Source organism: Papio anubis, chromosome 5 (assembly GCF_008728515.1).
Source record: "Papio anubis isolate 15944 chromosome 5, Panubis1.0, whole genome shotgun sequence".
In the NCBI taxonomy this organism is placed as follows: domain Eukaryota; kingdom Metazoa; phylum Chordata; class Mammalia; order Primates; family Cercopithecidae; genus Papio; species Papio anubis.
In genome coordinates this window covers 33,267,867-33,293,138 of record NC_044980.1, presented here as the reverse complement: position 1 = coordinate 33,293,138, position 25,272 = coordinate 33,267,867, and the positions used below count along the sequence as shown (strand labels likewise).

Below are 25,272 nucleotides of genomic sequence, written 5' to 3'. Positions count from 1 at the left end.
ACTTCTTCAATTTTATTATTTATTTATTTTTTAAGTAGAGACAGGGTCTTGCTAAGTTGCCCAGGCTGGCCTCACATTTCTGGGCTCAAGGGATCTTCCTGTCTTGGGCTTTCAAAGTGCTGGGATTATAGGCATGAGCCATTGTACCTGGTGCCGTTTCTATTTTAAATCAGAATATGTCAAAAGAAAGAGGAGCCAGAGACAGCCTTCTCTTAACACAAAGCAGAGTGTTATATCTTCATCTGACAATAAGTGACTTGGTGAACTTTGATTTAATTTTGGCTTTTGGGAAGTCATGGGGAAAAGAAGTAAAGCTGAGGATAGCGAAATACCTTTGCTAAACCCAGAGGCACTGCACCTGAATCTTGCTCAGTGTTTTGTAGGCAACTAACTGCCTTCTGCCACTGCCTTCTGGAAGGGGAAATGAGTTATCTTAAGTGGGCCAAAGTGGGGAAATACTAACAGTACAACTAGAAAGCAAGAGCTGTCGTGAAAGCCCTGAATGGGTTCCCACTGCCATTTCAGACGAAACTGATGCAGTTAAGCCTGAATTTCCTGGCAAGCGCAACGGTAGGTTTTTCCAAAAGGCTTTTTAGACTGCAAATACACAGCCTTTCCATGTCTAATCACAAAAGCAAACCGCTGGACACATGCTCTCTGTTCCCAGCTGGTTGTGTATGTTTTCTTCACACTTCAACAGAAACGTGCCAAGGTGTGACATTTATGAATTTCGCCAACTGGGAACTGTGCACACAAATCGTTCTTGCCTGTGGTGTGGGAAAATGATGAATGGGGGCTGTTCTGCCTGGGGAGGAGGGCTGCTGTCACTCTGGCATGCCTACAGCCTTATTTATTACACACCAAAGTATAAAACCACTCCGCCACTGCAGCTCTCAGCTCCAGTCCTGGCATCTGCCCGAGGAGACCACGCTCCTGGAGCCCTGCTGTCTTCTCAGGGAAGTTCTGAGGCTCTATTGAGAATCATGCTTTGGAGGCAGCTCGTCTATTGGCAATTGCTGGCTTTGTTTTTCCTCCCTTTTTGCCTGTGTCAAGATGAATACATGGAGGTGAGCGGAAGAACTAATAAAGTGGTGGCAAGAATAGTGCAAAGCCACCAGCAGACTGGCCGTAGCGGCTCCAGGAGGGAGAAAGTGAGAGAGCGGAGCCATCCTAAAACTGGGACTGTGGATAATAACACTTCTACAGACCTAAAATCCCTGAGACCAGATGAGCTACCGCACCCCGAGGTAGATGACCTAGCCCAGATCACCCCATTCTGGGGCCAGGTACTCAGAATTCTCTTCTAAGGATATCTGTGAAAGCTTAATGAGTTCTGTTGCTGCTGCTGTTGTTGTTGTTGTTCTTTTTTTTGGCTAAGATTCTTAGAATCAGTGAATGCTTCTGAGAAGTTTGCTAAGCTGCTTGTGAATCTCTTTCTGGATTGCTCTCCGGTACAAGAGAGACTGTTGGTCTCTGTTAGAAAATCATCAGAGGCAGCAATGATGTGATGGGATAGTGGTCGTAGCATCACCCCATCAGAAAGGGGAACCCGGCCAGCCAGCTTCCTGCTATGCTGGGACTTGATTTCTTTCTTGCTCTGTTGGTCCGGAAAGGAGTGCTGACCCATGCAGATAGATGGGTCACTGTAGACAATCATTTGTTGTTCTTAAGAGAATTGGACTTTCTTAACCCCTTCCAGCAGGGAGAAGCTGCCCTTTGAGTTTGTCAAAAGCAATCAAAGTTTTTTTACTTTGATTTGTGAGTGTGCTGCCACATTTCATGGCAGTCTTGTTTATTTGATTTATAGCATTCTAGATTGTTAAGCTTCTCTGTTCAGCCTGTTTTAAAAAGAATTAAAGAGTTAAATAAAAAATAAACTGTTCGAAATGCAAACCTTATAGCATGATTTGATGCCTGATAATCACAGAGGACTTGATGTATTTCTCAGGTTATAAATTCAGCTCTAAGGAAATATCTTTAAATCTTGGTAGTACAAGAGTGAGTTAAGATTTCAGTAGAGTGAATTGCAAATTGGTGAAACTCAGTGTAATTTAAAATATTAAGTACATGACGAGACATATTTTGAATTACCCTCTAGGCGTGTAGTGTGCTGAAAACTGATGGAGGGAGCAAGAAGAGTTACTTTGAGTTACATGATATTTGAACACATAGGTTTTTACTATAAGATTTGATTACTTTAATGCATTAAATAGGACCTGAAGAATTTCATGTAATTGAAATCTAAATCCTTCCTACCATAGATTCAGAAGTTTGGGTGGGTTGGTTGGTTATATGATCAGATCAAGATCATACACAGAATCAGTTGCAGATCTGAAACTAACCCAGAACTTTTAACTTGACCACACAATGCAGTTGTCCAAACCATTCTGTGGGGGATGTATCCAGAGAAAATTGCTTCTTTAAGGAGCCATAGAAGAAGTGATAATCTCTAAATATGATCCTATCTTTTGAAAGCCACTTTTAGAGATTGTCTGTGCATCTGACAATCTTTTGGCTGAAGGGTAATGATTAACACTGATTTGTGTGTGGGTTTTTGTTTGTTTTTGTTTTGTGGTGAAGATATTTTCACTTCCGTCCAAGACTTGATCTGGACTTTCCATTTTACAGATGGTATCCTTCCTGACCATGGCAGTGTGATTCCCCCAGAGGAAGCAGAAGGAAGTTAAAGGTTGTCTTTGGTCATTATGTCCTGACAACCGACAGCCAGCAGGCCACTGAAATCCAAATCACATTTCTCCTTCACTCTAGCTTCTAGGTTCCTGAAGTATTTTCAAACAAACCACCAACAGGAGATATTGAGGATATTTAGAGTTACTGATATTCCAGAAGTTTTCAATACAACTCCTCTACCAATGGCTGTGGAGACCACAGATTGAATTTAGGATTGTGCTACGTTCTTCCTTCTTTCCCTACTTCCCCTGTCCCTCTTCTTTGATCACAATTCACTTTTCCTCTTATTCTTTCAGTTCCCAAGCATTTCTTGTGTTTCTACTTTGTACCAAACTTTAAAAGGGGGGCCAGGGATATATAAAGATAAATTTGCCTGAGCTCCCATGTCCAAACAATCCTGAAGTGCTATAGTAGAGACAAATTTTTGTTAATTAAATTAAGTTTAATTAAATGCCATGTGTTAAATAAAGTCAGTACATAAAAGGCAGTTGGGCAAAAGTGTCAAAGTACTGATAGTCTTTGAGTTGGATCTCAAAAGATGAGATTAAAAGAATGACTATCCACAGTAGATTTTAAAAAAAAGTGCTGCAACAGAGACTGGAAAGCCTGTGAGCGGTTGGCTGTGGCTGAAGCTCCTGGGTTAGGGATGCAGGGGTGGGGACTGGTGGGGACAGGCTGTTACACGATGTTAGTGACAAGGAGGATTCTGCTGGCTGGTTTAGGAGCTTAGATTTTGCTTTGCTAGCTAGGCTTTGTTTGTTCATAGCAGGACAGTGAGGTAATCAGATATATGGTCTGGAAAGATGCTCTGGCTGTGGGTTCATGGTGGAGTACAATGGCCAGAGATCCAGGGTGGGCAGACCTGGGCTCTCTTTTCCTGGTATTTTCTTCTCTGCAGCCTCTTTGTCATTCACCTTTATCAATCTCCCCTCCTTCTCCTGGATACCCATTTCTCCCTCTTCCCACTTCCCTTCCTCTTCTTTCTTTTCCCTTTTTTGGGGCAGGAGGTTTAAAAAAAGGAGCTATGACTCTCCTTCCTAGAAGTCACTGACTACTAGTAGAGCTCCATTCTGCATCATTACCCCTAGGCCTCCATCTACAAAATTGATGGAGCGTGTCTTAGAGAGAAACTCTTTTTCCCATGCTGCAGATTTACAGGCCTTCCCATACAAATTTGACCCGCTTTTGGGAAAGGGGATGATAAACTTAAGGAGATCATAAATAGCAACTACCTACATGTAATTTTCCCTTACCTAGGAGAAAACTTCTGAATTAACACATCCTGTCCAACTTGTTCTAAGAGCTCCAGCAAAAGACTCACAGGCATTGTTCCATTCGACTGAACTTTGAAAGACAAGGCCAGAGGAAGGAACCTGTAATGCAATGTTGCTGAAGGGTTCTCATGAGGCGCCTGATTAGTAGCAACCAGAAGTCTCTCACTGTTCTGGTGGCAGCTCTGTGCAATTAAAGCGCCCTCAAATAGCCTGGTCTTGCACTTCCAATCCTAGTTGACTTTAGCATTGAGCAACCTCATCTCCTGCAGCTGAATTCTTGTGCCTAGATACTAGACTTTAAAAACAAAATGTTTCTAAATTATTATTTGAAGCTTTGGAAAATACTTTAGTATCTTTGCATTGTAGAGCTGGAAAAAAATGCAAGACAATTGTAGGGGAAAAGTGGGAAATCTCCTGTTTCATCCTCTGAAGATTCTCTGCAAATGAACTGTCCAAAGGCAGATCAATAGGAGAAAAACACATACAGATTTACTTAATGTGCATAGCACATGGGAATCACATGGAGATGATTTCCCAATAGCCCAATGCAGTATGCATGCTTACACACCCTTCCATGTAGGGTAGCGGGGAGTTGGGGAATGTAGAAGTAAATTACAAAGTTCCTCTGAGCCCTGGGGGAGGTGTTGTTACCAGCAGTGAATCCATGTGGGTCTGCGGCAACCTCAATTCTTGGCTCCTCAATTTCATTGAGGGTCATAAGGCAGAAGGAGAGACCAAGGCAAGTTTTAGAGCAGGAATGAAAGTTTATTAAAAAGCTTTAGAGCAGAAACAACAGGAAGGCAGGTATACTTGGAAGAGGGCCAAATGGGCAACTTGAAAGACAAGTGAACGGTTTGACCTTTTGACTTGGGGTTTTTTACATTGGCATACTCATGGGGTCTTGCATTACTTCTGCCTTGATTCTTCCCTTGGGGTGGGTTGTCCACATGTGCAGTGGCCTGCCAGCACTTACTTGGGAGGTGAACATGCACAGTGTGTTTACTGGAGTTGTAAGCATGCTCACTTGAGGTATTCTTCCCTTACTAGCCAAATGCTCCTAGGTGGTCATTTGCCACTTAAACTGCCATTTTGCCTCTTAGTGCACATGCTTGAGCCCACTTGCCCAACCCCTGAGATCTTATTGGGAAGCTGCTGATAACCAGTTTCAGGTTTTTTCTATCTTTATGAAGACTGCCTTTCCCTGGCACTGGCTGCAACCAATTATTATTTTAGAGACAGTTAAAAGCCACTTGATCATCACCTGATGATCACCTGACATTCCTGGTCAGGTAGAGCCCTCCCCTACCCTGCTCGTGTCTGAGTAGCTACCTACTGTAACAGTGTCAAGAAGGGAAGGGAGAGAAATTTACTGTGAACAGAGGTTGTCTTAAAGCTTCCCAGATTATGGCTTCTAGCTGCCCTCAGGAAATAGAAGAAAAGCCTGTCTGAGCCTTGTGACGACTCCCAGTATCTTTGCTTCTCCAGTGGTTGATCTTTCCTGGCTATTTGATGAGATTCCTAAGGAGGGGGTCGTAAGACAATTGCATTTCTTTTGGAAAGACACTTCCTTAGTCAAATAAAGAAATTCCAGACAGAGTCCCTCCCGGCACTTCTGGAAAGAGGATCAGAGAGACTGGGAGGCAGGGAAAGGTCAGAGAGAGACCTTGGATCTGAGGCTTCTTTCTTTCTTTTCTCTTCTTTTTTTTTTAATAAGAGATTTGCCACAAGCCAGTTTTCCCTATGATAGCTCTTCCAACACCTCTTTATTAAAACACTAAAGGTCAGAAGGATCATGAGGCCCCTCTCTCATGATCTGCATTCATACTGAAAATCAAGGTCAAGTGAGCTTTTGTCCTGCTCCACAGAGCCTTCCATCCTCCCTGTGCTCACCTTATCTTCATGGCTTATTTCTGAAGCCTTCCATTTCCAAAGCACTCAACACGTTGAAGCACGTATTTTAAAGAGTCATTTTCTGTGCACCAACACCACCTCATCCAATCCTCCAATGTAATAGCCAAAAACAAAACAAACAAAAAAGATGTCTGGAGAACAGTGACTTCTCTAAGGTCACGCAGCACCATGATGGAAATTCTAGTTTCAGTCCAGTGGGTGTTTCAACATTCCTAAGCATTTCAGTATTTCCATTCCATTCCTACATCAATGGTTCCACTTGAGGATTTTCCTTCCTTCTCCTCCCTTTTCCATCCTTAAAATTCATCATTGGCAGAGCCCTGGATTTTCTGAGGTTTAAAAGGCTGAATTTCACATTAGCAAAACCATAACAGGAAATATGGAATCCTTCCTTCTCAGATTACAATTTTGGATTAGAAAGTGGGGCGTGCCGTGGTGTCTTTGACTTTCCAAGTGTCCTGAAATCCCTCAGATAAAATCACTGAGATGAAATCCCTTACCTCAAACCAATGGCTTTAGTTGATTTTTTCTTCCCCTACCAATTTGACAGAAGGTTTTCATACTCTCTAGTTAGTTCTTGTCCAGGTTTCAGCCTGGTAGACTGAAGACAAGACTAGGAGTTAGCTCTAAGTTATAGCTCCTGATCAGCAAGACTTGGGTTCTGAGCTGTTGCGGGAGAATGCTTGTGCTACAGATACTGTTCAGTGTTTTCCCTGAATAGCTTTGTGGAAAATTTTAGGAAAAAGCAGTGAGAGAGTAAGAACAAAATCCAAGCCCATTTTTAGAAAGAAAAGAAAGTAAGGTCTAAATGTTTAACGGTGTGAAGTTTTGACCCAGTTTTCTGCTTAAATTTTTAGTGATAAATGCAACTTGAATTTTAAATTCTTTTTTCCTCCCTCTGTGTCTCCTTTTTCTTTCTCTTCTTCCCTGTCCTCCTTTTTCCCTCCTTTACTTCGTTTTTTTCATGAATCTCTTAGCAACAACATGCTGTTTTCAAAAGACCATTGAATTATAATTGATGTCTAGGAACATTTCCACGAGTATTTTGTATGACATAATTAAAAGGCAAGTTGCCAATTTAGATGAGAGTTCAAATTTCATAAGCAACTTTAACTTTTCTGCCAATCAACTTCCACTAAGTCTTTAGCTCTTAGACAGCATATATTTTAGAAATTTATCTTTGTGTAAATAAGCATTTCACTCGGCATCATACTTGAGCATATTTAGTACCCATTAAATGCTTATAAAATATTGGTTCAAAGAGTGGGATAATCATTTCACAGCTTTTGTTTTGCTTTGTTTTGTTTTGTTTTGAGACTGAGTCTTGCTCTTGTCACCCAGGCTGGAGTACAATGGTGCTGTCTCAGCTCACTGCAACCTCTGTCTCCTGGGTTCAAGTGATTCTCCTGCCTCAGCCTCCCAAGTAGCTGGGATTACAGGCATGCACCACCATGCCTGGCTAATTTTTGTATTTTTAGTAGAGATGGAGTTTCACCATGTTGGCCAGGCTAGTCTCCAACTCCCAACCTCAGGTGATCCACCTGCCTCGGCCTCCAAAAGTGCTGGGATTACAGGCGTGAGCCACCATGCCTGGCCTAATTATTTCACATTTTAAAGTGGAATGTGGGAAATAGAAATCATGTTAAATAGTTGATTTACTTATAAAGTTAAAGTTGTTTCAAGATGTAGATAATTAATAAAAATGTATTGGACTTATGGCTAATAGCAATGTATTATATTCTTGAAGATTGTTGAGAGTAGATTTTAAGTGCTCTCTCTACAAAAACAGTATATGAGACAATGTATATGTTAATTAGCTCAATTTAGTATTTTACGCTGTGTACTTAGTTTACAACAACATGTTATACATGATAAATATACATGTAATTTCTAGTTGTCAGTTTAACAAATAAATAAATGTATTGGACTAAAGAATACTTTATTTCTTTCGTTTTCTAAGACAATTTAAGTGTGCTATGGCTGTTTGAAAAACCAGTGTTACTATTCAGAATTTCCAGGAAATCTTAGTCTAGTTCTTAACTTAGTATCATGGATATAGTAAGCATTTAAAAATCGTGTTTGAAGTGGATAATTCTTGTAATTTGAGGACCATCTACTCAATTTAGCTACATCTGGGGCTATGGCAGTTGGAAAAGAAAAAAGGCTTCCAAGTCCACTTCTGAAGGAGTTTCTTTCTTTGCTGTTACAGTAGCAACAGGAAGGCACTTTCCAGAAATAGGACCCCACTTCCCACTTCCACCCACACACCTTTTCAAAGAGCATCTTCCTCTATTGACTTTCTCGTTGCCTTTTCCTTTGATCATCAACTGACCTTAGCTACTCCCTGACCCTTTGCCACTGATATCTCCACCACATCCCATCTCTTCTGATCTTGCTGTGATTGATTGGAGTTAAGCTTGCCTAAGGGTCAAGGTCAGTGAAAATTTAGAAATCCTAATTGCTCATAAGTACCTTTTGTTCTGAAGCTTCTCTTTCTGTCTTTTTAGTCTCCACAAACCGGAGGACTACCCCCAGACTGCAGTAAGTGTTGTCATGGAGACTACAGCTTTCGAGGCTACCAAGGCCCCCCTGGGCCACCGGGCCCTCCTGGCATTCCAGGTAAGGATGAGCAAGACACACTGTCAATCTAATTGCAGCCTGAGCTAAAGTAGGAGGAAAGGGCAAACCTAAATAATTTGGGATCACTTCGGTGTGATCCAAAGGATCCACTAGACTCATGGCATCCTGGAGTACCATGTTCATAGGCTGGGAGTCTCCTCACCAGCACTGAGTCTGAAACGATTAGGTCATAGTCTTCTTTCCAGTATATCTGCCACAGTGCACTTTATGAAGGGCAGAGTATAGCCGAAAGCTTACCGGTCTGGGCTACAGCCATCTCAATGCCAGTCACTGAGCTGTGCATCCTTCTGTGTGACTCTAGGTCCTGCTAAGTGCTTCTTCCTCCAGTCTCAAGGTCTCTCCATGTCCAGTCATCTCTCAGTTGACTCTCATGCCACTCTTGGCCTCATGGAAACATTTTTAGGCTCCAGTACCATGTAGTGGCATGGGGAAGGCTCTGGAGCTACATCAGACCCCACTAGGCCAACAGTTCAGCCATCTGTACTGTACCAGTGCCACCAGGCACAGGGAAGTGCTGCAGGCCTGCTGGTACCTGGGTCAGTCCAGGAAAGGGTAGCCCAGGTCCCCTCAATTTGGGGCTCTCAAGCCTACCTTGGGTTTTATTGTCTTCATCCTCAGGTTAACCCCTAGGGTAGGACCTCATCTCAGGGTCTGGCCAAAGTCCACTGGCTCTTCTGTGACTTACTCTCATTGATGTTAATATTGATCAAATGTGGTTCAAATTTTTTTCTACTTTTGAGTAGCTGCTTGCACAAAAACAAATTTGCAGCAAGAAAATCTTATGTTAAACTTTAAACTACATTTACTGGCTTGGAATCTATGTCATTGGCCATCAAGGACAGCAGCCAGCAGGTGCAATGATGTAGGGTAGAGACTATTTTGACCCTTGTAAAATCTTCTCAGGTCTTAACTCTTCTGAGGTTACACATAAGGCTGGCCTTGGTTAAATGTTTTCTAACCAGGAAATGGCTTTGTCACTGAACACATTAATTTGTAAACACAGTCAAAGTTCATGCATATGTTAATTAGCTCAATTTAGTATTGAGCATTTGGAAAGGTTGTAAGCCTGGTATGATAACCGACCAAGAGTAGCATGCAAAATAAACAGCAAAAAGCCTGAAATTTAGCAAACATTAAAAACAAAGAAGAGGTGTAGATATTGTCTCTTGGTGGCAAAGGGAAAAGTTAAAATTATTTTCCAACTCTTGCTTTCAAAATCATTGCTGTAATTTGTTTAAAGAATGAGTTTACCTTTTCCTCAGTTGTAAAAGTGGTATGTGTTTTTTGTAGAAAACTTCAGAGACAGGAAAATATACAGAATGACATGAAAATTACTCATGTTCCACATTTAGAAAAGAATCTCCGTGAATATTTTTCTGTAACTTATTCTTGTCTTTTTTTCCCTATGGATATAATACATAAATACATCTTTTTCCAAACAAAGAGAGTATCATGTTATCTCTATTTACTCATCACTTTTTTTTTTTCCTGAAACAAGGTCTGGCTCCTTTGTCCAGGCTGGAGTAAAGTGGCATGATCCAGGCTCCCTGTAGCCTTGGCCTCTTATGCTTAAGAGGTCATTCTGCCTCAGCCTCCCAAATACCTGGGACTACAGGTGCATACCACTACACCTGGCTAATTTTTTAATTTCTGTTTTTGTAAAGATGGGATCTCACCATATAGCTGAAGCTTGTCTCAAACTCTAGGGCTCAAGTGATCCTCCCACCATGGCTTCCCAGAGTGTTGAGGTTACAGGTGTGAGCCACGGTACCTGGCCACTTATAACTTTAAAATCTAAAAATATCATGAATATCACTATATCATTAAATGTTTTTCTTCAGCCTTCTTTTTTATGACTATATAACATAGTTTCTAGAACACATCATGCCCTCCTAGTATTGGTGATTATATATGTGGTTTCCAGTCTTGGCTATTTTAAATGATAATGTCATAATTAGAATTCTACACAATTTTTCCTCTAAGCCTTGCTTCAAAGGATGAACAGGCTTTGGAGCTTTAGGGTATCTAAGGCTTCTTTCAGAGCCTGGCGCCCTATTTAGATGATGATACCCCTTGGTTATAGTTGGGATTGTTTCGAATGGGCCCCTTTCATAAGTGAGTTTGGACAGTTTGTCTAGAAATGGATGGTAAGTATGAGCGACTGGGTTTTCTCATGTGATGATATCTGGTTGTTTAAGGAAACCATGGAAACAATGGCAACAATGGAGCCACCGGCCATGAAGGAGCCAAAGGTGAGAAGGGCGACAAAGGTGACCTGGGGCCTCGAGGGGAGCGGGGGCAGCATGGCCCCAAAGGAGAGAAGGGCTACCCAGGGATTCCACCAGAACTTCAGGTAAACCATCCTCGGTACATCTCCTGGTGGCTTTCCAACCTCCCTGACCACGAGGGGCCAGGAATCAGGATGTTCGAGTGCTTCCTCAAGTCTTCCCCAATCCTGAGTAAATCTGAGTCTCAGTTTGTTCTTCTACATCACAGGATGTTTGCATAAGGCCCATGCTGTCCAAAAGGAGGACTTTGATATTATTCTTAGGGAGACATTTATGAAGAGTGAAATCTAAGACCCACATAGGACCAAATCCAAGGCAACCCTGAATATAAATTAATCTCCTGTTTTCTGAAATGAGATTTTTTTAAGAATGTAATAAGATGTAATAAGAGTTAGGGCCAAATCAAATATATAAACATTTAAATATATAAATGGAATGGTGAAATGTCTGGTTACAATATTTTATTTATTAATGTTGTTATATTTACATATACTAATGCATACATAAATATTGATATATATGTTTTCTCTCAACTCAGATTTTGTGGTATAATTTGTATTTATTTATTTATTGAAACAGAGTCTTTCTGTGTTGCCCAGGCTGGAGTGCAGTGGCACGATCTCGGCACGCTGCAACCTCTGCCTCGTAGGTTTGAGCAATTCCCTGCCTCAGCCTCCCTAGTAGCTGGAATTACAGGCATGCATCACCACACCTGGCTAATTTTTGTATATCTAATAGAGACAGGTTTTTGCCATGTTGGCCAGGCTGGTCTCAAGTTCCTGGCCTGAAGTGATCTGCCTGCCTTGGCCTCCCAAAAAAGTTCTGGTATTACAGGCTTGAGCCACCACGCTTGACCTTGCGGTATAAATTTTACTTGAGTTTTTCTTGTCAGAATCTTCTTTATCAATGGACGATTTCAGTTTTGAGTCATCCACTCAGTGTTCCAGACCAGATTACATTCATTTCAGCATAAAGTTGAAAAAATCAATTTATGAGGTTAAAAGTATACATTTTATCCCAAGCTCAAGTACCCATCTATTCTTTATCTCTTTTTTAAATGACTGTTACAGTTCTTATTGCCAACAACATCTTAAACTTGTAAATGTGAGGTTAGGTCACAAGAAAAATTACTAATTTTGGGTTATTTCTGGAAGGTGGAGGAGGGCTAATATTTTGAAATAGATCCCCTCCAGGGGACTGCTATCAGCATTGAAAACTAGCATTTTTAAAAAATTAAGTTTCTTTCTGGCTAGTGTCTTCCCAAAAAAAGTAACTTGTGGATAAAAATAAAGTAACTGAGATAAAATCCTGCAACATGAGAGATTTTTGAAGAACTACACTATAAAACGATTTTTGCCTGAAAGATCAATTAGGGGGAAACTGTCTTTTATTTCTGCGTGTATGGTGGTTGTTTGACCCTGTATAAGTTCCATCATTTTTCTGGGCTTTGGTTTTTCAAGTTTAAAATAACTTGAATAGTTAGTGTGTTACTCTCACTGCTTTTTGTGGGTTTTGCAACTTTTAAATGAATGCTATTTTTGTTTTGTTTTGTGTGTGTGTGCACAGGCTGGAGGGCAGTGGTGTGATCTTGGCTCACTGCAGCCTCCACCAGGGTTCAAGCGATTCTCTTGCCTCAACCTCTGGAGTAGCTGGGATTACAGGTGCGCAACACCATGCCCAGCTAATTTTTTTGTATTTTTAGTAGAGACGGCATTTCGCTATGTTGGCCAGGCTGGTCTCGAACTCCTGGCCTCCAGCGATCCGCCTGCCTCAGCCTCCAAAAGTGCTGGAATTACAGGTGTGAGCCACCGTGCCTAGCCAAATACTGTTTAATAATTTCAGCAACCTGGGATCCATGTGCCAGTATAAATTTACAAACAAAAAGGCTAGAGATGCCACTCAGCCAGGTTAAGGCATTTAATAAGACAGAAGATACACATCTCAAAGCTAGACACTCTAACCCAGAACCTATGAATGGTAAACCATGGAGAAGGGGCCCTAGAGTAGCCAGTTTGATAGAGAACATTCTGGGCAATTATTAAATTTGCCCCATCAGCTATTTTACCCTAAAATCACAGTACAATCATTTGGGTAGGCAGATTGTGAAGGAGGGAACTTCACATTCTTTGAAGGTCCCAGCAAGTTAAAGAATTTATTAATCTAACTTACACTCAGTTTCAATGACTCATTTGGATGAAGGATTGACTTTGACTTTCTTTTCTTTTTTTTTTTTATTTTTCTGCACATAATGATACACTGCAGTGTAAAATGGGGATTATCTCTATACAGTAAGTGATCTCTAGGGTATATTTTTTTGTTTTGTTTTGTTTTTTGACTTGACTTTCACAAGTCATTCTTCAATGGTGAGTTTAAGCAGAACCTTTTCTTTTTTAAAAAAACTTTTATTTTAAACTCAGGGGTACATGTGCAGGTTTTTTACATAGGTAAACTTGTGTCATGGGGATTTATTGTACAGATTATTTTATCACCAGGTATTAAGACTAGTACCCATTGGTTATTTTTCCTGATCCTCTCCCTCCTCCCACCTTCCATCCTCCCACAGGCCCCAGTGTGTGTTGTTCCACTCTATATGTCCACGTATTCTTATCATTTATCTCCCACATATACATGAGAACAAGCGGTGTTTGATTTTCTGTTCCTGCATTAGTTTGCTAAGGATAACGGCCTCCCACTCCATCCATGTTCCTGCAAGGGACATGATCTCATTCTTTTTCATGGCTGCATAGTATTCCATGGGTGTATATGTACCACATTTTCTTTATCCAGTCTATCATCAATGGGAGTTTATATTGATTCCATGTCTTTGCTATTGTGAATAGTGACAAAAGCTTTTCTTGACAGGTGGAATTGTCTCAAGGCTTTTAAAATTATTGTTAACATTTTGTATTTTGAACTTCAACCCTGTCTTTGGACATTAGTAGTATAGAGGTGGTAACAATAGTAGTAGTGGTGCCAGGAGGAGGAAGAATAGTGCCCCATTCTCCACTTAAGGGATATAGAAATTTGAGGCTCAATTACTCAATGACTTGCCAAGTGACAGAATTAAGAGAGATGGGCCTTAATCTCATATCTTTGGGCCCAAGTAGACAGCTTTATTCCCAAACTCATAGAGCATCTTGGTTGCCAATATGAGCTGGTTTCTTAAGTTAATTCTCTTTGCTGATCTTTTACCGATTGAGCAGAGGCTTTCAAAGTCCCTTAAAAGATTACACATAAAGTATTTGTAACCATTCCCAGAAATGGGTGTTGACCATTAAATGACTTCTCAGATTCCCCTATCTCTAAACTTTGCAGTTCCAATATTACATTTTTTCATCCAAAATCATGCCAAAAAATTTTTGCTGTTCTAATATTCAAAAATATTGTTAATTTTAGTAAACCATTTTTCTGTATTTTAGATAACCGCAAACACTCCTTTTTACTTTTTCAAGGTTATTCATGTAATATCTTTTCATCATTAAAAAAATTAGAAAACTTCTGGGCCAAAAATAATAAAACATGCCCAGAAATGATTACTATTAACATACAGTTACATAACTTTTCAGATTTATGCGTACTTATATACATGTTACTTTTAAATATGATGGGAACATATATACATATTATTACTTTATTTCATGAACGACAATCTATCCTAAATGTCTGTTCATGTAAATAAGTAAAATTCTGTATTTTTAAAATTTGTATCTTTTTTTCTGAATATAAAATTAATACATGCTAACTTGAAAATTATAAGTGTAATGAAGAAAGGAAAACTTTCCCATGAAACTTCTACCAAGAAAGACCTGCTATTAATAATTTCAAGAATATTCTTGCAGATATTTTTCTGAATTTGCCCACACAATAACTCCATCTACACAGACACAGTTAATAAAGTCTGGTATCAGACAATAATGATCTTGTGTTGTCTACTTTTTGAGTAAACAGTGTATTGAAGATATTTTCTCATTTTATATAGATGCACATTTAGATCAACATCAAGAATTCTCAAAGTGTATTCAAAGAATTAATTTCATTGGAAATTGATAGGCTGGGCACCATGGCTCCCACCTATAATCCTAGCACTTTGGGAGGCCAGGGAATGTGGATCTCTTGAGCCTAGGAGTTTGAGACCAGCCTTGGCAACGTAGTGAGAACTTGTCTATATAAAGAAAAACATTAAATTAATAGGTATCTCTTGGGAAAAAAATAATGCAGGGTTACCAAAATTAAAATGTTTGGCTATAGGGTTTCTCACATCCTTGAATTTGCTAATGTGCATTTCACGGCTGTAAGTGGAAAATTTCATCTAAATTTTTCTGGCATTATTTGATAACAGAATTTTAATATTTCAAAAATCATTTGAAAGACAAATAATCTTTGAAACCTATGTTCAGACATTGTCAGTCTAACGGCTGCATAGCATTCAAGTGTTAGGAATTACCATAATTTATTTATTTCTTTCTCCATAGATTGATGTTTATTCCCAATCTTGCTGTTATGTATAATGTTTAACACACTAATCTGCATAAAAACTTGACTTCTTTAAGATAAATTGCCTATTTATTGACCAATAATTCTTTCCTAGATTGCATTCATGGCTTCTCTGGCAACACACTTCAGCAATCAGAACAGTGGGATTATCTTCAGCAGTGTTGAGACCAACATTGGAAACTTCTTTGATGTCATGACTGGTAGATTTGGGGCCCCAGTATCAGGTGAGATGGAAACATTGGATAAAGATTGAGTTAATCAATGTAATAATAAAGACAAGGAAGGAAGGAAAGAAGAGAGGGAGGGATGGAGAAAGGGAGGGAGGAAAAGAAGGAGGAAGGGAGTATGAAATGAAGGAAGACATTAAGGTAGTTATTTTTTTCTGATTCAAGTTAAACCAAATAGCTCATATAGATTTCTATTGGATTTCAAAGTAAACGAATTAGAATCTGAAAACACAAAAATAGTTTTTAAAATATGGCCACAGTCATTAATATTATTAACTCTGATCTAGACTGAGCTAAATAATTCTTAAGAGGACATAGTTACCTCAGACTTTAAAAGTCCTTAAAACATAATTCTCAGTTTAAATGTGTCATAACTGTTTCCTCCCCTTGCCACCACCTCAAGGAGTGCCTGATCCTATTTTTTTAATTAAAAGAAATTGAGCAGGTAATACATTTACTTATTTAAAAAGTTAAAAGAGTTTGTTTATGCAAATGAATACAAATATATCTTCTCACATTTCTGTATAAAAGCTAGGACAGTCTACATTCTGATTGTGTTTTGCTTTTTTAAAAAACTAACAATATATTTTAGAAATCTTTTCACATCATTACTTCATCTTCTTTCTTATAGCTGGATGTACCAAAGTATATTTAATGATTCCCTTATTGCTGGACATTTGGGTTGTTTCCAGTTTGTTTTTTTTTGGTGGTGGTGGTGGATTTTTTTTTTTTTTCTAGGCAAGGTCTCACTCTGTTGTCCAACCTGGAGTACAGTGGTGCCATCTCGGCCCACTACAACCTCTGCCACCTTTGCCTACCAAGCTTAAGCGATCCTCCCCACTTAGCCTCCCGAGTAGCTGGAACTACAGACCCAGGCCACCATACCTGGCTAATTTTTGTAGTTTTAGTAGAGACTACCATGTTTTACCATGTTGGCCAGGCTGGTCTGAAATTCCTGGCCTGAAGTGATCCGCCTGCCTCAGCCTCCCAAAGTGCTGGAATTACAGGTGTGAGCCACCATGCCAGCAAGAATATACCACTTTGTAATTGATCACTTACAGGTGCATCTGTAGGCTAAAGTTTCAGGAATGTTATCAGTATAAACATATTCATAATTTTTATCAATTTTACCAAATTGCTCCCTATAAGGGTTGTACCAATATACTTAAATTGTTAAGATATGAAAGCACTTATTTCCTGATAGCCTTATCAACAAAATGTGCTTTCAAGTTTCTGGACAGTCAATAAATAGAAAATCCCATTTTACAAACATTTTACTTTGAATTAATTTTAGACTTATAGGAGAGAGTTATAAAAATATTATACAAAGTTATCATATTTTCTTTAGCCATCTTCCCCTACTATTAACGTTTTAAATAACCAAAGTGCAATTATTAAAATAAAGAAATGAATCTAGGTACAATACTATGACTAAATTATGGACTTTATTCAGATCTCACCAGGTTTTTCTGATGCCCCCAACTTTTAATTCCTTTTATTGTCTGGCCATTTCTACCATGGGTTCGCACCTATTGTTCTATAATGTTCTTTCATAGAGGTATTTGCTTTATTAGTATAAATTCATGGCTACATTTTTCATCCACTACATGACAACATTTTTTCTTGGAGGGTATAGTTAATACATTAGGGTCATTTTTGCTTTTCTTTTCTACTTAAAAAAATTAAGTGATGATTGAATGAGTTGGATTTTCCTAGACCAGCTATATGCTCTAGTTTCTTGGTTAAGAAAGGACCAGGGCAGTTTCTAGACTAGGTAACTCAAAGGCTCCCTCCCTTGCTGCCAGGGGACTAACGGATTCTTTTAAGTACGGCCCTGATGTGTGTTTTCCTTGGTCACACTTCCACTGCCTCTCCAGACTGCACTGGGTCCATGAAAGCTTCTGAAGCCAGTCTTATGCTTCCTGGTTCCCTTGCCTTCGGGAGTCCTTTTTTTTTTCTTTCTTTCTTTTCTCTTTCTTTTTTTTTTCTTTATTTTATTTTATTTTATTTATTTATTTATTTTTTGCTGGCAAATTTTGAGATTGGCCACTCACTGCAGATCCTCTTTCCACATCCTACACTGTATCTAGCAACCATCACCCCAAACGCAGCCTTTGCTTCCGCTCGGCCCTGTTCACAGCGGCTTGTTTTCAGCATTGCACTTCCACATGGCCCTCACTATAAGAGAGTGCATTTCTCCTGGCACTGTGTGACACCTGCTGTCACCTGGCCTCCTCAGAGCCCAGCCCAAACTTGTGTTATCTCCAAGTGACTCTGTCCACCCTCAGGGGCATTTGGCAGCACTTACAGGTATTTTTGAAGTTCATTGATTTTCTTCCAGTCTCTTAGTGTTGCAGAATGTGGATACTTATTTGGTTTTTGTTTTCCAGTTCTTTTCATTTCTCTATATGGTATCCAGAATTAAAAGGAAGAAACTTCTGATGGAGGCAGTGGCCCTGTCAGATGTTCACAAATGCTTTTAATGACACCTTGATTTATTTCTCTTCTCAACTTAAGTCAGAAATGAACTGAGATATGAAATGATAGAAGCAATCTTTCATTACACCTTAATGTCATGAAAATCATCTTTAAATGTTCTTATGTGATTTTCTGCTCTGACGGTTTACGTGGTAATTTTCTTATAACTATTCCGTTAAATGCTATCTGTGCCACAGATTATATTAGTGACTAGAAATACCTAGTCCACATTTCCATGGAATTAAGTGGCTTTATAATTGAAGCCTAAGTAAGAATTTAGTTTTTTAGAGCTCTCTTGCCAGACGTTCAGCTTCTAGCGATACCACTGTCATTTGACCCTCACAGTTTTCTGTTTCAGTCTCCATTTTTGCAATAGATTGCAAAAAGACCATTTTATCCTTTCCAGCTTTGGGAGTGAAGAGACAGAGAAGGCTGGTTTTTGAAAGTACAGCAACACAAAGACCACCAAACTGTAGTGCAAGTGTGTCTCCTCTGGTTTCAGTAGCTTCCCTTGCAGGAAAGTCACATGTGGGTATAATACATACTAACTGCGGTATTTCCAACTCCAGGCATTTCATTTACTCACCATCTGGTGTTTTAGTCTACTCTTTCTAACACGTTTTTGCAATCTATTTTTAACAATTGTCATGATTTTGTAAGAAAAACTAATATATTTTCCTGTCATTTTGATTTCAGCTTTATCTTCTTGAAGTATTGAAAATTATGTATGTGTATGTGTCTAATATGAAATTTTGTAAAACGTGAAAAACTAAACACATATAAACTATTTTCCTTGAGGCTTTTAATTTTTATCTGCCTTTACTTTTCATCTGTGGGCCAATCTCTAGGCATATGAATAGGCATGATAAACTTTTAGGCCATTTCCTTTGTTGCCAGAACATTGAGTATGCTTTCTCGGCACTAGACAAAGCACCATCATACTTCTTCATTTAATCTGACTTAGAATCAGGTGAATTGACACGGCACCCTTACAACTTTCATCTTACTTGATTGCACCTTTGAGAAAGAAATAGAACTATCTTTTATTAAAGCTATTTCTGGGTTACTGTCTTGAAAGGCCATTTGTTTAAAATGTAACATGGAAATCAGTAAGAGCTTGATGACTTATGTTCATTCACCTTTCCAAAATGCACACCAAAATCCCAAATCATTTAGAGTTTGAAAAATTTTCCTTTTGTTTTTTCTGTGTGCTATTGGATTCTTCTTAATCATTCAGTAAAAGTATCCTGTGTGCTGGCATTTAGAGTATATTAGGTCATATTATATTGCTTTCAATTAGGAGCCCTAGGGTCTTATTAAATAACTCAAATCTTCAAAAATATATGTTGGTCTTTTTCAAATGAAGAGGATACAGACTTTTAGTGACAAGGTCCTGTCACTGAGTCTAAGTTGGGTCTTTCTGTTTATTGTATATAATTTCACCAACATACAAGGAATAGCGTAAGAAATTACCAGAACCATATCTTTATAACTCATAAACATTTATTCTGTGCTCCAGGATTTCCTTACCTTTGGCTAACCCCTTTGGTGAGTATAATCGTCTGTTGTATTGTTATAGTTGCTCATTTTCTTAAGCTACGGAGCATCGTTGTTCAACCACAAACCTCTCTGTACCTTGGTAACACGAGTTCTGTGCTAGATGTGGATGATAGCTAACCTATGCCCAGGAACAACACCTACCTTGCCCTAAGCACTTTGTCAGGGCACAAGGTGGTGAGATACAGCTAAAATGAGGTAGGCCTCTTCCCTTAAAGACTTTCAAGTCTTATTCGGGATACACAGTGTACACATTGAGAAAGTCTCAAAACACTTGAAAGCACTTGGAAGGGGAGTAGAAAAAGGGACATTCCTGCAGATTAAGGCCAAGGAGAAACACCATACTACAAAGAATATCAATAAAAGACATGTGAAGGCATTTGGCAAATCTCCAGGTATCTCCAGGTCCTCAGTGTATAATATGTTAATATCAACATGGATAAATACCTGCTTTTTTCAGGTGTGTATTTCTTCACCTTCAGCATGATGAAGCATGAAGATGTTGAGGAAGTGTATGTGTACCTTATGCACAATGGCAATACAGTCTTCAGCATGTATAGGTGAGTGGTCTTTTCTATCACGGGTCTCATCCATGCTGCCATTGTTTGTTCAAGGAACACCTAATGACAGGGAAGTGTATAGGAGTCAATAGAGCCTGACATGGCCCTGTCCTCAATACGAGCCCTCATGCACCAATGTGGCCACATTATCATCATTATTGTTTGGGAAGAAATAAATCTGATGAACTTGAGCATCAGCAGGTTGATAAGAGGCCTTGCATTTATTACTAGCAGCACTCCCCATAACCAATCATTTGGATTATTTTTATAAATCATTATTTTTCTCCTCTCTCTCTGCCCCTTTTTCTGCTTTCCCATTCTCCCACACCCTCTGATGTTAGCTTGGAATGTGGCAGAGAGGCAGAGAGCCAACACCTTTCTTACAATTAAATGGGCCATGAGTTATCTATGACATATTTTGTGGTTGTTAGCATTTCCCTGCTATTTTTGATGATGTGTGATAATTGCTGTGTTTACTTCTGGAGCCTAACCTGAGTGGGAAGATGTATTTGAAATGCCAAAAGACAGAAAGATGAGTCAGGGTAGGTGAAATTGTTACAACTAAGAGATCCAGTAGCTCTAACACACTAGAAGTTGATTTTTCTTGACCAGTCCAGGGAAGACTTTCAGGTTGGGAAAGAATGAGGGGTTGTAGGAGGGGTGCAGGTTGGAAATGGGTTTATTCTTCCTGTTTTTTGAGGAAGCCAGGCTGATGAAAGCAGCTCTGCTATCTATAAAACTGACTTTGAGCCGGGTGCGGTGGCTCACGCCTGTAATCCCAGCACTTTGGGGAGCCAAGGCAGGCAGATCACAAGGTCAGGAGATGGAGACCATCCTGGCTAACACGGTGAAACCCTGTCTCTACTAAAAAAAAAAAAAAAATACAAAAAATTAGCCAGGCGTGGTGGTGGACACCTGTAGTCTCAGCTACTCGGGAGGCTGAGGCAGGAGAATGGCATGAACCCAGGAGGCAGAGCTTGCAGTGAGCCAAGATGGCACCACTGCACTCCAGCCTGGGCAACAGAGCGAGACTCCATCTCAAAAACAATTACAACAACAAAAAACAACAAACAACAACAAAAAAAACTGACTTTGAAATTCTCTCTGGTCATTGTCATTGCCAGAGCCAGAAGGAAAAAAGGTTCCTGTTGCTTGTGGAAATGTTTATGGATCAGGAATTCTGTTCAGAGAACTTAGTCACATTATTTCCCACCCAACAAATGCAAGGGTGACATGGAATTGTAGCGCCAATGGAAGAAAGGAAAGGGGATTCTGGTGAACAGCTAGCCTTCTCTGCCCTCTGGCTTCCAAATATCTGCTGAACTCTTCTTCCTACACTTAGACTACATGTCTCCCCATCGCTCTGACCCTATGGGAGACAGCCTGTAAAGCACAAATAACGCATCCAGCTCAAAGCCCTGAGCTAGTCAATGAGCAGTCCTTTTCATCATATTGGTTTGTTGGCTATTTTTCTCTTTGGCTCCTGCTTCTGTCCTCTAGGAGGGTCTTCTCTGTCTGCTTTTCTCTGTAGCACATCTGAAAGGTGAGCAAGCCCTCCTCAGGGCTCTCTCACAGCCCACTTCCTGCTGGTGCAACTTTGAAGGCTGAGTCAAACATCCCAAGCCTCTTGAGTCCAGTTTTGGGTCTCTGGTAAACCCATTTCCTCAGAAACTTACTTAGCAGGCTTTTACTCTATTTTTTACTCTATTTACTCTATTTACTTAGCTGGCTTTTACTTCGTTTGTTAAAGAGATTAAGTCAAGTCAGTTACATGTGTTACTAAACCACACTCCATATACTTGTCTTGACAGTTTTCAGCCTGCTATTCCTTGTCTTCATGGCTTTCTCTCAATTTAATGGAATTACCCTGAGGCCTTCTAAAGCAATAGATTTGGGTAGAAAGGCAATATTTTTAATCCATCAGATTGTGCCACAGCTGTGTCTATTTGACTGAATGAGTAGTCTTTCAGTTTTCTTCTTTTTAATTTTACTTTAAGTTCCGGGATACGTGTGCAGAATGTGCAGATTTGTTACACAGGTATATATGTGCCATGGTGATTTGCTGCACCTATGAACTCATCATCTAGGTTTTAAACCCTGCATGCATTAGGTATTTCTCCTAATGCTCTCTCTCCCCTTTGCTCTCCCTCCCCTTTCCCCCGACCCCGCCACAGGCCCTGGTGTGTGATGTTCCTCTCCCTGTGTCCATGTGTTCTCATTATTCAACTCCCACTTATGAGTGAGAATATGCAGCGTTTGGTTTTCTGTTCCTGTGTGTGTTAGTTTGCTGAGAATGATGACTTCCAGCTTCATGCATGTCCCTACAAAGGACATGAACTCATTCTTTTTCATGGCTGCTAAATGAGCAGTCTTAAGGAGAAAACATCAACTTTATCACTGCTCTTCCAGGTATAAAAACACCCGGCTTTTTTAACCTTGTTAGGCCCCAACCATATAGACACTATTTTCTTCTTCTTCTTCAAACAAGTTAGTTTTTGCCTAAGCTCATCTTCTGTAGCAACATCTTTCTAAAAGCAGCAGAGTATTTTGGCTTTTTCCAGTCACTTCCCTTTCTTAGCCTACAGGCGTTAGATCTTCCAAGTTAACATGTTTTCCCAAATGTTTTTGCACAGTGTAACATGGATCTTCTGCTTTCCCAGACCATGATATTTGTTTCCCCATTGCTCCTTGCCTGACCATGAGCCAGTGCAAGCCTATTTTTGTTTGCATTATGGAGCAGTCTCCTTTTGTACCAAATTCTAGCTAGTTAGGGGAAGCTAAATTGCTGTAACAAAAACCCAGTGGAATAGCTCAAACATATTATAACTTTCTTTCCTTCTCATGAAACAGTCCAGGGTTGTTCTGGGTTGGAGCAGGGAAGAGAGAGAGCTGTTTTCCACACAGTCTCCAAGAACCCAGTACTTAACATATGGCTTCTAAGATCATTCTGGTCATTGTCATGAACATTCCAGACAGTCATAAGAAGGATCAGGGAGGGGTTTTGTGAGAGTGTTACTCGCCAGCCTTAGGTCATTTCTGCCCACAGGCTGTTTCGAGAACTTAGCCACAGGATTATACCTGTGGAAAGGGGAAAAGGGGAGCACAGACTTTGGTGAAGAGCTGGCTGTTCATGGCAAAGACTAAGTAGTTTGATCCTCTTTTTCTTTCCAGCTATGAAATGAAGGGCAAATCAGATACATCCAGCAACCATGCTGTGCTGAAGCTAGCCAAAGGGGATGAAGTTTGGCTGCGAATGGGCAATGGCGCTCTCCATGGGGACCACCAACGCTTCTCCACCTTTGCAGGATTCCTGCTCTTTGAAACTAAGTAAATATATGACTAGAATAGCTCCACTTTGGGGAAGACTTGTAGCTGAGCTGATATTGTTATGATCTGATGAACATTCAAGTTAGGGTTTTACATGCTGTATTCAAAAAGTTATTGGTTGCAATGCTATTCATGCTACAGGTACACCAATAATGTTGGACAACTCAGGGGCTCAGAAGAATCAACCACAAAGTAGTCTTCTCAGATGACCTTGACTAATACACTCAGCATCTTTATCACTCTTTCCTTGGCACCTAAAAGAGGATTCTCCTCTGAAGCAGGTTGGAAATATTTTTTTTCTATCAGAGAAGTCATTTGCAAAGAATTTTGGCTGCTCTGCTTTTAATTTAATACCAATTTTCAGGAACCCGTGAAGTTTTAAGTTCATCATTCTTTATAACGTTTGAGAGAATAAGATGCAGTGATATGACAGGGCTGGGGCAAGAACAGGGACACTAGCTGCCTTATTAGCTAATTTAGTGCCCTCTGTGTTCAGCTTAGCCTTTGATCCTTTCCTTTTGATCCACAAATATGTTAAAACTCTGAATTCACATACAATACTATTTTAAAGTCAATAGATTTTAGCTGCAATGTGCTTGACCAGTAATGTTTTTGTAATTTTGTCTATGTTCCCCCACATCGCCCCCAACTTCGGATGTGGGGTCAGGAGGTTGAGGTTTGCTATTAACAAATGTCATAAATATTTCATAGAGATACAGTACCAATAGATACTCAAATGTTGCATGTTGACCAGAGGGATTTTATATCTGAAGAACACACACTACTAATAAATACCTTAGAGAAAAATTTTGACTTGGCTTTAGATAAAACTATGGCAAGAAAAATGTAATGAGCAATATATGGAAATAAACACACCTTTGTTAAAGATACTTTCTAAACTTGTTTTTAATAAAGTTTAATAGTCATACAATTGTAAATCACTATGGTTAACACAAAGTGAAAATATTTTCATGCAGGTGACGTGAACAGCCATATGAATAGATGACTTGGGCACACAGCAGGGTCACATGACTCCAGAAAACTTCACTTTTCAGTTATTCCATTGTTATAATTTCAACGCTTTAAGACATTGATGTTTAGAGGGCTCACTAATAAAATCTGAATTTCTCTGAGGAAAGAGGTTTTTTATCACATACCTGAAGTCTTTGTAATGTTCATGCTTAAATTCTAAGTTTTCACCTTAGTGACACACAAGGTTTGGTTGTAGGCAACAAGTCCCAGGTGTGTGGGAAATTGATTTACAACAGAGATGGGAAAAGGTGCAGACAATTTCCAATGCCTTCACAATTTACCTATGACCAGAATTATACTTGGAAGATTAATTTCACAAGTGTCTCAAAACTGAGATGCTAAAAAGGAAACAGTAGGTAGGTGTCTGCAAATTCTAAATCTTTTTTTTTTTTTTTTTTTTTGAGACAGAGTTTCACTCTGCTGCCCAGACTGGAGTGCAGTGGCATGATTTCAGCTCACCGCAGCCTCCATCTCCTGGGTTCAAGTGACTCTCCTACCTCAGCCTCCTGAGTAGCTGGGACTACAGGCACCCGCCACCAGGACTAGCTAATTTTTTGTATTTTTAATAGAGACAGGGTTTCACCATGTTGACCAGGCTGGTCTGCAACTCTTGACCTCAGGTGATCTGCCTGCCTCGGTTTTCCAAAGTGCTGGGATTACAGGTGTGAGCCACCGTGCCTGGTGGCAAATTCTAAATCTTAAAGCAACTCTGCAAACAAAGTACATGAGTTTCTGCTTGCTTCAGGGATGTAATACGGTGTAGAACTGTTTCACATAATGATCAGCTTTGATA

At 39.7% G+C, this 25,272-nt stretch overlaps 1 protein-coding gene across 3 annotated transcripts; it reads left to right on the top strand.

The window, feature by feature from the left end:
• The first annotated feature begins 214 nt into the window (after nucleotides 1-214).
• Nucleotides 215-24,337, top strand: C1QTNF3 (C1q and TNF related 3). Of its 3 annotated transcripts, XM_009208237.3 has the most exons (7): nucleotides 215-1,286; nucleotides 8,384-8,495; nucleotides 10,715-10,869; nucleotides 15,393-15,522; nucleotides 20,021-20,120; nucleotides 23,292-23,447; nucleotides 23,589-24,337. In XM_009208237.3, the coding sequence occupies exons 1-7, from the start codon at nucleotides 651-653 to the stop codon at nucleotides 23,641-23,643; spliced, it is 1,344 nt and encodes a 447-aa protein (XP_009206501.2). In that variant the 5' UTR covers nucleotides 215-650; the 3' UTR covers nucleotides 23,644-24,337. The 3 variants fall into 3 exon arrangements, with proteins under 3 accessions (XP_009206501.2, XP_003899608.2, XP_003899609.2); XM_003899559.4 differs by having other exon boundaries at nucleotides 216-1,286; nucleotides 23,292-24,337; XM_003899560.5 differs by having other exon boundaries at nucleotides 221-1,067; nucleotides 23,292-24,337.
• Nucleotides 24,338-25,272: the final 935 nt, after the last annotated feature.

Bases quoted from the DNA above. Each gene is read 5' to 3' on its own strand.
- C1QTNF3 (XM_009208237.3), top strand. From the start codon at position 651: ATGCTCTCTGTTCCCAGCTGGTTGTGTATGTTTTCTTCACACTTCAAC. The intron at 8,496-10,714 runs GTAAGGATGAGC...TGGTTGTTTAAG, and splicing joins GGGCCCTCCTGGCATTCCAG to GAAACCATGGAAACAATGGC. The intron at 15,523-20,020 runs GTGAGATGGAAA...TGCTTTTTTCAG, and splicing joins ATTTGGGGCCCCAGTATCAG to GTGTGTATTTCTTCACCTTC.